Source organism: Sinocyclocheilus grahami, unplaced genomic scaffold, assembly GCF_001515645.1.
Source record: "Sinocyclocheilus grahami isolate Dianchi unplaced genomic scaffold, SAMN03320097.WGS_v1.1 scaffold55.1, whole genome shotgun sequence".
Classification (NCBI taxonomy): Eukaryota; Metazoa; Chordata; class Actinopteri; order Cypriniformes; family Cyprinidae; genus Sinocyclocheilus; species Sinocyclocheilus grahami.
Genome location: NW_015505234.1, coordinates 3,995,876 through 4,009,742, shown reverse-complemented (window position 1 = coordinate 4,009,742; position 13,867 = coordinate 3,995,876). Strand labels below are relative to the sequence as shown.

General features: G+C 35.8%; 1 protein-coding gene across 1 annotated transcript in view; it reads left to right on the top strand.

Annotated features, from left to right (window-relative positions):
• The window catches only part of LOC107583890 (inositol 1,4,5-trisphosphate receptor type 2-like), a 43,934-nt gene extending 31,339 nt beyond the window's left edge, over window positions 1–12,595 (top strand). Inside the window, exons 20-38 of the mRNA XM_016270244.1 lie at window positions 2,061–2,180; window positions 2,315–2,497; window positions 2,628–2,879; window positions 2,989–3,136; window positions 4,872–5,019; window positions 5,141–5,328; window positions 5,467–5,587; window positions 5,712–5,763; window positions 6,696–6,864; window positions 6,989–7,156; window positions 8,567–8,656; window positions 8,750–8,875; window positions 9,084–9,206; window positions 9,336–9,536; window positions 9,847–10,089; window positions 11,730–11,855; window positions 12,014–12,142; window positions 12,304–12,424; window positions 12,567–12,595. Coding sequence (XP_016125730.1) covers window positions 2,061–2,180; window positions 2,315–2,497; window positions 2,628–2,879; window positions 2,989–3,136; window positions 4,872–5,019; window positions 5,141–5,328; window positions 5,467–5,587; window positions 5,712–5,763; window positions 6,696–6,864; window positions 6,989–7,156; window positions 8,567–8,656; window positions 8,750–8,875; window positions 9,084–9,206; window positions 9,336–9,536; window positions 9,847–10,089; window positions 11,730–11,855; window positions 12,014–12,142; window positions 12,304–12,424; window positions 12,567–12,595 — 2,737 coding nt within the window. The remainder of the gene's footprint in view (window positions 1–2,060; window positions 2,181–2,314; window positions 2,498–2,627; window positions 2,880–2,988; window positions 3,137–4,871; window positions 5,020–5,140; window positions 5,329–5,466; window positions 5,588–5,711; window positions 5,764–6,695; window positions 6,865–6,988; window positions 7,157–8,566; window positions 8,657–8,749; window positions 8,876–9,083; window positions 9,207–9,335; window positions 9,537–9,846; window positions 10,090–11,729; window positions 11,856–12,013; window positions 12,143–12,303; window positions 12,425–12,566) is intronic.
• Window positions 12,596–13,867: the final 1,272 nt, after the last annotated feature.

The following is a 13,867-nucleotide window of genomic DNA, read 5'->3' as shown; positions in this document are numbered from 1 at the left end:
TTTAAAGGGGTCATATGATGCGATTTCAATTTTTTCCTTTGAAGTGTGTAGCGAATTTAGCTCATGGGGAAATATGAATAATTAACCATAACTAGTTATAATTAACTATTCATATTTTAGATCCACTGTAGATATTTAGCTGACCACTCAGGGTCAACCGTCTTGTCAATTCTAAGAATGTTAATTTCCTGGTTAAAGGAAATAACTTTCTTACTGTACAATTCTATAAGTTTGTAACGTAAATCTGCATGATTATTGACTCCGGTTATGAGTAAACAATGAACACGTCAAGTGTGATACAAGTAAGGTTTTATTAACTACATAAACACTTAAACTAGTCTAACATACTACATAAACACATTAAGCCGGTCTAACATACACATACACACACACACACATACAGTTGGTATAGGAAAGGGTTAAAGTTTAGCACTAAAGAAAGAGACATAAGGAATGACATTTATGGAACCATTTTTGCATATTCAGCAGATCTAAAACCTGAGGGAAAACGTCAGATTCTTAGTTCAACAAACCTTGTAAAAAGGTGTAACTGATACTTAATGCATCAATTAAATCGACTAAGTTTGATACTTGCGTATGTCTGAAAAAGATTCCTGATGCAATCTTAAGGCCCCAAGATCTTGCTGAAGTTGGTTGATGAGAAAGAGCTAGTTTGAGTCAGAATCACTTGATGAATGAAAAGGACTAGGCCGGAGCCTGGCACGAGCTTTGGTATCCTGGAGCGTTTCTCACATCTTCATCTTAGCATCTCCCTGAACCACCGACATGGGCGGGTCACATGGAGTGTGGCCTTTTAAAGCCTGCAGAGATTCACGCCTCTCAAGATGGGTTCGTCCAATGAGGAAGGCTGAAATCCCAAGCGGGAGGTTGGAAATACTGAGGATTTTTATGAGTCTTTGTCTGTAAGCATGGTATTTTGCATATGTAATTCGCTGGAGTGTTGAGGCACAAATTAGTACCGATTCTTAGAACATCAATATGTTGCATAGGTATCAGCATATAATATACACACTTGTTTCGATCATAAGAAGGCGAATTCATAGATACTAGACATGAAATAGTTACTTATATGAATGTGTGGTTTATCGTAAGCACGGATAAAAATAGTCTATAATACAACAGATTAAATACAACACAGCAATAATATACACACTGGCCTGAAGAAAATGGGTGTTCATTCAAAGAAGGTTTTCCTATGAATTAATTAGTAGAACAGTCCATTTCTCCTGTGCATTTTTACCCCTTGTTTCTGGAGAAAGCAGAATGAGAGCCGGCTCGCATTCCACAAGGTTGTAAATGTATCGGGTTACCATGAAACCAGGGTCTTGTTCGGCGTCCTGGGGTGTTACAAAGTATTTGTGAAATCTAGCTAACAAAATATATATTGTGTGTTGGAGTGTTCCAGACGCTACAATACGTACTGTAATATTCTGCTGGATAAAAAAAATATATATATATATTTTTTCAAAGTAAGATTGTATCTTTAAGATTCTTATTTGTCCTTTTAGAATCATTTTAATTCCAAATGAGTTAGATTATGAAATATTGCAATTTAAAATAGCATTTTGGTTTTTATATTTAAAAATCTAATTCATTCCTGTAATGGCCGAGCTGTATTTTCAGCAGCTGTTACTTCAAACTTCAGTGCCACATGATCCTTCAGAAATCATTCTGATATGTTGATTTTTTTTTCTATCAGTGTTGAAAACAGTTGGGCTGCTTAATATTTTTTTGGAAACAGTGATACATTTTTCTCAGGATTCTGTGATGAATAGAAAGTTAAAAGAAACCGCACTTATTTGAAACGGAAATCTTTTTTTAGCAATGTAAAAGTCTTGACTGTCTCTTTTGATCAATTTAATGCATTTTTGCTGAATAAAAGTATTAATTTATTTTAAAAAAGAGACAAATCTTACTGATACTTTTGAACAGTAGTGTACATTCAGATTTGATTCTTGCATTTGATACAAGTGCTGTTTTCACATTGGTTAGTGTGGTCTCAAAGTTAATTGTGTATGTTATTGTGCCTTTTCCCCCAGGTTTCTGGATTATTTGTCTGACCTTTGCGTCTCCAACAAAACAGCCATTCCTATCACTCAGGAGCTAATTTGCAAATTCATGCTGAACCCCATCAACGCAGACATCCTCATCCAGACCAAGTGAGATCTGCTCTGTGCTCTCTGCTGAGATTAGCTGTATAACAATGACTCAGAATTATGGGATGAAACTCTGTTAGTGACAAGATCATTTTGCATTTATGTTAAAATATATGACTGGGTTTGTGTTTCCTTAGACTGATCCCACACACAGAGACCTCTCTGGAGTCATCTTTAATCCAGGAGGATGGTGATGATGAAGAGGTGTGGCTATACTGGAATGATAAGGACCAAGAGCCTCATGGGAAATCCATCCGCCACCTTGCCCAGGATACCAAGAATGGACAAAAACTGGACATTGACATCATCACCTACTACAGGTGATAGTTCAATGACATCTTTGGAAGATAGTTTATTTTCTTTTATTTTAGATTTTATATTATAATTGTCAAAGCAGGATCTTTGTTTCATTTTAAATTGGAATACATATGAATGTCTATCCATTCTCAGGTGTCAACTCAATCTTTTCGCTAAAATGTGCCTGGACCGGCAGTATCTGGCCATCAATCAGATTTCCAATCAGCTGCCAGTAGATCTAATCCTGCGCTGCATGTTTGATGACTGCCTGCCTTACAACCTTCGTGCCTCATTTTGTCGTTTAATGCTGCACATGCACGTGGACCGTGACCCACAGGAGGCCGTGGTGCCCGTTCGTTATGCGCGTCTCTGGACTGAGATACCTTCCAAGATCTCTGTCAATGAGTAAGATGGAAAGAACTCTTTCTCACTTTTGCTTCTAGTATTATGCGGCTTTATTTATAAAACTGCTTTGTGTTGTTCAGTTTGTCTGAATGTACATTTGGTTGAACAGGTATGATTATGAGTTCAGAGACACGTCCAGAGAGGAGATGAAGAGAAAGTTTGCCCCTACTATGCATTTTGTGGATGAATATCTCAAAGATGTGTTCAGTCAGCCTGATCCCTTTGGAGACAGAGAGAAGAATGAACTGACTCTTGAGGTGAGAAGATGTTTGGTTCCATTAACGGTTCTCACACATGTAATCTTCCATCAATGTGGACAGAGCATTGTTTCCTGCTCTACTATTCAGCCAACACCACTACAGTGCGAAAAATACAGCCTGACCAGGGAAGCCAATACCAGAACAAACGACTCTTATAAGCTTTTTTTTTTTTTGTGATTCAGATTTAGCTTTTTTTTGTGTGTGTTTCAGATTTATTCATATAGTATGATCAGTGTAGTCAATGAATCACTCTATAAAGAGTTGATTCTTTAAAGTGAATCAAAACCATACAAGCACAAACAGTGTAGTCCAGTTCTCAGACTGATGACTTTTATAGGCTTTTTTTTAGTGATATAGATTTATTCATATAGTGTAGCTAGTGTAGTCATTGAATCACTGTAGTTGTGGGTTGGTTCTTTTTACTAAATTAAAATCATAGCATGGCCAGTGTAGTCCAATTCCCAAATGAATGTTTGAGTTTTTTTTTTTTAGTAAATCAAATGTATCATTACAGTGCAAACGGTGTGGTCCAGTTTCTGAACTAATGATTCATATAAGCTGCTTTTTTTTTTAGTGAATCAAATAAATTGATGGAGTGTGTGACTATTGTAGTGCACTGCTACCTGAACAAATGATTCTAAGGAGTAGGTTCTATTTAGTGAATCAAAAACACAGCACAAGCAGTGTAGTCTGATGGCAAATTAATTTGATCATTCAAATCTATCCATACAGCACAAATGGTGTGGTCCAACTGATTCCCCAACAAATGAGTTGGTTCTTTGTAGAGAATCAGAATCATACAGCGCAAACAGTGTAGTTAAATTCCCAATCCTATGATTCTTAGAGTATAAGCTGTTTTTTTTAGTGATTCAAATCCACCCATACAACGTGACTGCTGTAGTCCAATTGAATCCTGAATGAATGGTTCTATTTAGTGAATCAAAAACATACAGAACAACCAGTGTAGTCCGGTTACCAAATTAATGACCCTTATGAGTGTTTTTTTTTTTTTTTTTTTTTAGTAAATCAAATCTGTGCAAACAGTGTAGTACAACCAATTTCTAAACAAATGACTCAATTGAGTTGGTTCTTTGTAGTGAATCAAAACCATACAGCAAAATAAATTTAGTCCAATTCTTGAACCAATCACTATGATCAGCTGCCTTTTAATTAAGCATATCCATCTTTTAAGTGTGACTGGTGTAGTCCAACCAATTCCTGAGCGAATGACACTTGTTGTCTGATTCCTTAAAATGAATTACCCTTAAAAGCAGTTTTTTAGTGAATCAAATTCATCCATACAGCTTGACTGGTATAGTCCAACCGATTCCTGAGTAAATGACTCTATTAGTGAATCAAAAATTAAGCACACCCAGTGTAGTCCGATTCCAAAAGGATGTCCTTTATGAGTCATTTTTTAGTAAGCCAAACTGATTCCCAAACAATTGTTTTGGTTCTTTGTAGTGAATCAAAAATATAAAGCACAAATGTGTAGTCAGTTCTTTTTAGTGAATCAGTCATATGGAGCTTGTAACTCACTAATGTTGTACTTCATGCTTGTGTGTCTGTTTTTTTGTATTCGTGTGCCAGTTTTGATGTTTTTCCTGAGTGTATTATGTGACGTGTCCAGAGGACAGAGCAGATTGGCTGCATTAGCTCCAACAGAATACTAATGATTCAGTCTCTAACACTTTGAATTTTAATGGCTTTTCTCTGTCTGTCGCTCTAACAGGTGGTCCACCTGGCACGTAACCTGGTCTACTTTGGCTTCTACAGCTTTAATGAGCTGCTGTGCCTCACGCGCACCCTGCTGGCCATCCTGGACATTGTCCAACCCACTTCCACATTTATGTTCAAACTCAACAAGAGCCCTGAGGGAGGTGAGACCCCATTTTAAAGCTGTCTGTTTTCCCTCCAGTAATGTTTCTTCAGTGTTTGTTTTGCACGAAAATAGCTGCTTGTCCTTGAGGCAGTGTAACACTTCAGGCTGTGTTTGTGTAGGTAATAATGTCATGCGTACCATCCACGGTGTGGGTGAGATGGTGACTCAGATGGTTCTGAGCAGAGGCTTGATGATGCCCCACTGTCTCCCTGATGCTCAGCCAATCCACGGAAAGCAACTCTGTGTCCGTGACAACGAGAACGTCATGGTGATGGACACCAAGCTCAGGATTATTGAGATTCTGCAGGTGATGCCCTTATAGACTGTTGAATGTCTTGTGCAATTAACTAAATTTATCAGTTATACAACACAAAGTTCAAGTGTTGAAGTTTTGGAGATTGTTAAATGTTGGCATCCTTTTATATTTCATATTTTCTATTTATAGTTCATTCTGAATGTGCGACTCGATTACCGCATCACCTATCTGCTGTCTATCTATAAAAAAGAGTTTGGCGACCAGACTTTGGACACTTCTGCTTCAGTGGCAGAAGTTCCTGTCATGGCTGGTGAGAGTTTCATGACATACAGTAATATAAATTCATTCCCAACCACACCATGCAGTTGATTAGTTTATATTTTGTTTCAAGGGTATGTTTGCGCATGTTTTAATATTACTGTGGTACGTTCCAGAGCCAAACATTGAAGAGATTGCGGAGAAAGCAGAGAATATGTTTTCTGGAAGGTGAGGGAATGATTTCTTGAAATATGTTTGTTTTTTGTGTTTGGTGTTTAAAATATGATTGAACCATTGTGATGCTCGATTCAGTATCAGTCAGACTGTCGATACAATAATATTGTGAAATAATGTTAAAATTTGGAATAACGTTTGGAATAATGTTTTCTATTTTAATATATTTTAAAATATGATTTATTTATATGATGGCAAAGCTGAATTCTCAGCACCATTACGCCAGTCTTCAGTGTCACATGATCCTTCAGAAATCATTCTATGCTAAACTATGCTAAATAACATTTCTTATGATTATCAATGTTGAAAACAGTTGTGCTACTTAATATTTTTGTGGAAATCGTTATGCCTTTTTTAGGATTTGATTAATTGAAAGTTCAAAAGAACAGCATTTATTTGAAATTGATTTTTTTGTAACAATGTAAAAATTGTGTGTGTGTTTTTTTTTTTTTAAACAAACCAAAAATATTACTGGCCTTAAATTTTGATTTGTAGTGTAAATAAACCTTCTTTTTATTTATTTATTTTTTCTTTTCATTTAATTTTTACGTTTGTGTGGGATTTTTTTTTAACAATGAAAAGAAGCAGTGTGCTGTCTATTTGTCAAATACTTAAACTGAATGAATTAAAACAAACAACAATATGAATAAACATAACTGTTAATATATAGTCAAATCACCATCAAGTAGCTGTAAACAATGCCCAATATAACCTAACACAATAAACTCTCTGCTAGATTATATTTCGATAATTTACCAGCCCACATTTTAAATATCTGTCATCCTGGAGCATTTTTTCCACCGTCTCAGACCCTTACAATTAAACTAGCTATTTTTTGCTGTGTTGTCTTTAGGACTTCTATGTAAACATTTTCTGTTATGATTGCCGTCATTTTTTAATCAGATCTTGTGTTATTGTGTTCACAGTGCTAAGGAGAGGAACTCGGTGGACCTCGATGATGAAGGCGGTCAGACGTTTCTGCGGGTGCTTATTCACCTCATCATGCAGGACTACCCTCCACTGATCTCTGGCTCTCTTCAGCTCATCTTCAAACACTTCAGCCAGAGAGCCGAAGTTCTGCAGGCCTTCAAACAGGTCTCACTCTCACTCATACTATTGACTTCTTATCAATGTATGGAGACTGGCTCTGGTTTTTAAATGGTCTGTTTTAATGATAGACCAACATATTTGCCAATTAGTGGTGGTGTTTGTTTTGCAGGTCCAGTTGCTGGTTTCTGAGGAGGATGTGGAAAATTATAAGAAAATTAAGGCAAGCCTGGACCAGCTGCGTCTGACAGTGGAAAAGTCTGAGCTGTGGGTCGAGAAGAGTGGAGGTTATGGCAGTGAAGACAATGCTGAGAATCAAAACAAAGAGCAGAATTTGGAGGTATGTACCTACTGGCAGGAGAAACACTGCAAGCATATTGCTAAATTATAATGCGGCAGATTTGCTAATTTCCTAATAATGTTCACCAACATTATATTATATAAATGGTGATAAACTCATAATACTGATATCAGTAATAAAATAATCATAATGCACATTGTGTTTTTATCCTTGTAGTTTAATAATCATTTTAAATATTTTTTTGTTATTGTTGTCAGAAAGCATAACGGTGTTGTTATCGTTAACTAAAAGCATTAAAAACCGTTTTCATTCATTGAAATGAAGCTGATATAAGTAATTTAGATGAAAAACTTAAAATAAAAAAAACTTATTTCAATTAGTTGTTTTTTAATAAGAAAATACTACAACTACTAAAAATAAAACTTAAATAAACACAAATTAAAGCTACATAGAAATATATATATTTTTAAAAAATAATAGTAATGACAAACGCACATAACAAAATTACTAAAGCTTAAAAGAACACGCCACTATTTTTGAAAATAGACTTATTTTCCAACTCTCCTAGAGTTAAACAGTTGAGTTTTACCGTTTTCGAATCCATTCAGTCGATCTCCGGGTCTGGCGGTAGCACTTTTAGCTGTAGCTTAGCATAGATCATTGAATCTCATTAGACCGTTAGCATCTCGCTCAAAAATGACCAAAGAGTTTCTATATTTTTCCTATTTAAAACTTGACTCTTCTGTAGTTACATTGTGTACTAAGACCGACGGAAAATGAAAAGTTGTGATTTTCTAGGCCGATATGGCTAGGAACTATACTCTCATTCCGGCGTAATCAAGGCACTTTGCTGCCGTACCATGGGTGCAGCAGCAGCAGGCGCAATGATATTACGCAGCGCTTGAAAATAGTCCTCAGCACGCTCCCTGTGCAAGCAGGTGGTCGCCTTGGTTATGTTGACGGAAGTTAGCCTATTTTCAGGCGCTGCGTAATATCATTGCGCCTGCTGCACCCATGGTACGGCAGCAAAGTTCCTTGATTATTACGCCGGAATGAGAGTATAGTTCCTAGCCATATCGGCCTAGAAAATCACAACTTTTCATTTTCCGTCAGTCTTAGGGCACGATCTAACTACAGAAGAGTCAAGTTTTAAATAGGAAAAATATAGAAACTCTTTGGTCATATTTGAGTGAGATGCTAATGGTCTAATCCGATTCAATGATCTATGCTAAGCTACAGCTAAAGGTGCTACCGCCAGACCCGGAGATCGGCTGAATGGATACCAAAACGGTAAAACTCAACTGTTTAACTCTGAAGCAGAAAAAAAGAGTTAAGTGGTAATGCATATCTGTTATGAAACACTTAAACAAAAAGAATCTGTATGAGTATCGGTCATAGAAAAGCAATATGAGTGGTAATACCTGACTGAGTGTAATTTCTGGTTTACAGGAAGCAGGTATCTTGAGCCCAGTGCAGGATGGGAGCAGTAAACCTCAAATAGACAGCAACAAAGCCAACAACTACAAAATTGTCAAAGAGGTGGGAACTTTTTCACACAATGTTCCTCAGCTCCAAAATTTCCAAGACAGAAAAGAGTATAAAACTTGTGATTTTGTGTCTGATGTTACGTAGATCCTGCTGAGTCTCAGTAAACTCTGCTCTCCTGGTAAGAAGATCCGTGTGCAGCAGCAGAGGCTGCTGAAGAACATGGGAGCTCACACTGTGGTGCTAGACCTCCTCCAGATCCCATATGAGAAGGTGAGTGAATGTTACTTAAATGCTTATATGATCCGTTCAATATTTTATAGAATCCACAACCAGGCACTAGTGAATTTTGTTCATTAATTTAGAAGAGGTTTAACCATAAATCATAACCTTATCGTATAGTGCTGTAAAATGAATCTAGACTTGGAGATTATCATATTGAGGTCCTTATGCTGCCAAACTCTTGCTGCTCCATCTTTAGGGGGACGAAAAGATGGACGAGATTATGATTCTAGCCCACACTTTCCTTCAGTACTTCTGCAGAGATAATCCTCAGAACCAGGCGCTGCTGCATAAACACCTCAACCTCTTCCTTACACCTGGGGTGCGTTTCACCGGGGACTTGATTTCAACTGAGGACACTGCTAATGAGCATTACATGTCCTTGCTATTAATAATAGATTATTTGGAATTCTGATAATATTTTATTTGATTCTCTCTTTGCTTCTCTCAGCGTCTAGAGGCAAAAACCATGTGCTACATCTTCAGGAACAACTACCACCTGTGCAACGAGATCAGCGACCGCGTGGTGCATCACTTTGTGCACTGTATTGAGACCCACGGCCGTCACGTGCAGTACCTGCGCTTCCTCCAAACCATTGTGAAAGCCGATGGCAAATACGGGAAGGAATGTCAATGCAAAGTCATGAATGAGGTGAGAAGGATACATTTGAATTTGTATCCTTCAGATTCAAAGCCAATCATGTTTATAAAACTCATAAAATTAAAATAATATTTTTACACATTTTTTAAATAATAATAATTAATAATATATTTAAAAATTATTTTATTATAGTTATCAATAATTCAATAATATAGAAAATCAATAATTTAGACGACATTTTGATACTCGATTTTTTTTATCACACTCCACTAATTGCCCATATAGACTTCTATTCACAGAAGAGTAACTTTATATGTGTTTGTAGAGCTAAATCAGACATTGTGTTTGTTTTGGACCGTAGCTGGTGAACGGAGGAGAAGACGTGTTGGTTTTCTACAATGACCGTGCCTCCTTCCCTGTGCTTCAAAATATGATGTCGTCTAAGCGAGATGAGAACGATGCTCTGGCGTACCACATCACCCTGGTGGAGCTGCTGGCAGCCTGCACCGAGGGCAAGAACGTTGATACAGAGCTCAAGTGCAACTCACTTCTGCCGCTTGATGATATTGTCAACGTGGTCACGTACGAAGGCTGCATTCCAGAGGTGATGGAACATTAACCCTACCTGAATGTTCTCTTGAAAAGCTCACCATGGCATATTTGAAAAGTCCTAGAGCTGTTATGTTGTAATTATGCTTTTATAAGTGATCTAATGAGATTTGTCTAATAATGGAGAACAGAATGTTTGCTTACGCTATTACTGTGCATCACAAGTTAAAAGTTAACTCTCAAGAACATGTACAGTATTGATCCTTACAAAAATAGATGTTGAAAATGTGAAACTGTGATGGTGTCAGATGGAAAGACCATAATGCTTTGATATACAATAGACAAAATACAGTATTGTTCAAAAGTTTGGGGTCAGTAATTTTTTTTTTTTTTTAAGAAATAAATGCTTTTGTTCTGCAAGGATACGTTAAATTGATCATAGTTGACAGTAAAGACATTTAGAATGTGACAAAAGGTTTCTATCTCACATTAATTCTGTTTCTTTGAACTGAAAAAATGGATCACAGTTTGCACAAAAATATCAAGCAGCACAACCTTTTTTAACCTAGTTAATAAAAATAAATGTTTCTTGAGTGCTAAGTCAGCATATTAGCAGCATTTATGAAGGATCATGTGACATTAAAGAAAACTTACATTTTAAAATATATTAAAATAGAAAACCGTTATTGTTGTTTTTATTATAATTTTTTTATTATTTCACAATATTACTTTTTTACTGTATTTTTTATCCAATAAATGCAGCCTAGTTGACAGTAAGAGACTTCTTTCAAAAATATATAACAAATATTTAATATATATTTTTGGCCGCACATTTAAATGTATGAATGTCACTGCATTAGATATAATAATAATAATTTTTTTTTTTTTTTTAAGAAATAAATGCTTTTGTTCTGCAAGGATACGTTAAATTGATCATAGTTGACAGTAAAGACATTTAGAATGTGACAAAAGGTTTCTATCTCACATTAATTCTGTTTCTTTGAACTGAAAAAATGGATCACAGTTTGCACAAAAATATCAAGCAGCACAACCTTTTTTAACCTGGTTAATAAAAATAAATGTTTCTTGAGTGCTAAGTCAGCATATTAGCAGCATTTATGAAGGATCATGTGACATTAAAGAAAACTTACATTTTAAAATATATTAAAATAGAAAACCGTTATTGTTGTTTTTATTATTATTTTTTTATTATTTCACAATATTACTTTTTTACTGTATTTTTTATCCAATAAATGCAGCCTAGTTGACAGTAAGAGACTTCTTTCAAAAATATATAACAAATATTTAATATATATTTTTGGCCGCACATTTAAATGTATGAATGTCACTGCATTAGATATAATAATAATAATAATATGCCAACAAAATTATTGTAAAAAATTAGGTTTGAAAATAAAATAACATAATTTAAAATTAATTAATTAAAAAGTTTAATCATTTATTTTTAAAAAGTGTGGCTTTTTGTCCAAACACCTTTTTAAGGCCACTGTATACCATGGTACTGCATGATTACCAAGTACATATACCGTGGTATTTACCTGGCAGGGTACTTCATAGCATTACCAAAAAAATAAAAACTGCTAGTACCATGTCCAAAAAATGTGATTAAAGCCATAGACTTTTTATAAGTGACATCAGGTAGCCTTTTTTGAGTATCGCTTTTATATCTTGCAGGTAAAAATATCATACATAAATTTCGTGAATCACTGCTATGTGGACACTGAGGTGGAGATGAAGGAGATCTACACCAGCAATCACATTTGGAAACTCTTCGACAATTTCCTTGTAGACATGACTAGTGTGAGTTAACTGACACCAACTAACTCTCTCTTTCCCTCCTGCGCAATTGTGAGGCATAATATACAAGCTTAAAGAGCTGTTTAGATCATCTATGACTGATTTGTGCTTGCTATGTGGGTGCTAAGCATCCTGAACTGATGATGTTGTTGTTGTTGTAGGTGTCTATCGGCCACACAGACAGGAAGCATGCTGATACATGCCTCGAAAAATACGTCACTGATACCATCATGGCCATTGTCAAGGGCTTCTTCGGCTCCCAGTTCTCTGTCAGCAACTCAAACCTGCAGGTAGAGCGAGAAAGTTCAATTCACGAGCACCTTACCTCACCTCATCTCATCTCAGTCTGACGTGAAGAGGAGACATATTTCTCTCCCTAAGCTCTATGAATCAGTCATATTAATGTTGCTTTATGCTAGTTGACAGTGAGATATTCATATCTCTTCGTCAGGCCCATCAAACAACTTTCATTAAGCTGCTGCAGTCTGCCTGCAGACTCTACAACTGCACCTGGCTCAACTCCCTGCAGAAGACGAACATTGAGGGTTGCATCAAAACCCTTGCTGATGTCGGTAAGTTTCACATCTGGCAGTGATGTGTCTTTACCCAAATAGAATGCCGCCATGTGACAGAGGGGTTTGGTTTGTGGATTAGCTGCTTCCTGCTAATTAATCTTTGTTGACATGTTTTTAAATATTGACCATCCTCCTTCAGATTTCCATATTGTTGCAATGGGCACTTAAAGAAATCTAAAATTAAGAAATTTTATGGAAAATAGATTTAAAATGTTCAGCCTCTAGATTTTGGCAAAGATATGCCATTAAGTAAAGAGTAAGTAATAAATCATTAAAAATAAAAAATGATAGATAGATAGATAGATAGATAGACAGATAGATAGAAATTGCCATTTTAAACCCTAGAATAATACATTTGTTTTTAAATATTGACCATCCTCCTTCAGATTTCCATATTGTTGCAATGGGCACTTAAAGAAATCTAAAATTAAGAAATTTTATGGAAAATAGATTTAAAATGTTCAGCCTCTAGAATTTGGCAAAGATATGCCATTAAGTAATAAATCATTAAAAATAAAAAAAATGATAGATAGATAGATAGATAGATAGATAGATAGATAGATAGACAGATAGATAGAAATTGCCATTTTAAACCCTAGAATAATAAAATCATATATGTGATTGTTGTGAATGTGCCTGGGGTTCTGAGTGCCATATATAAGCAATTATCTGAGCAAGATATACCTCTAAAATCACAGAAAGTCTGTGTAAGAGGCGTGCTAATATAAGTCTACACAACTAGGACATAAAACATTTTATATGTCATTTAATTTATTGAAATTCCATGACTGATGGAAAATCGTTGTGCAAAAACTATTCAAATACTTATTGAATTGAAACGGCCAATCCATTAGTATGTGATATTGTCATAAGAGACTGCCGTTTGAATAGTTTTTCCTTAAATCTGGCTTACAAATCAATTGATTTTATTTACAGATATCAGATATATGGATTGATTACTATGTAGACTACTGTTCAACAGTTTCGATACTCGTTATATCTCTCAGTAACGCATATTACAACAACATATTTTAACTTAAAATTAAGTGGTGAATTTACCAACACCGCAAAACGGCACCAGAGAAAAAATTCCCCGGGTAAAATAGTTTGTCTATTTCCTGCTGCTGGAATTCGATGTTTGAGATGACTGCAGAAATGGATTCTATATCTGTGACACGGACACACTCACGTTATTTTCAGCTCAGCAGAGAAAATTACAAGAAGGCATAGTCAAATGCAATCTATGTGCGACACCGTACTCTCAACATCGAGAAATAGCACGAGTAACTAAAGAAACACCGGGACTGGTGCCGCAAACACTAACCCGGGGGAACTGCAGGGTCAGAGGAGAGCAAGAATGCGGCGGACGAGCGCGGACAAGCAAAAGATATGAAGTTTAACTAAAAATAACAAAATCTGTTTTTATTAAATGATAATCTA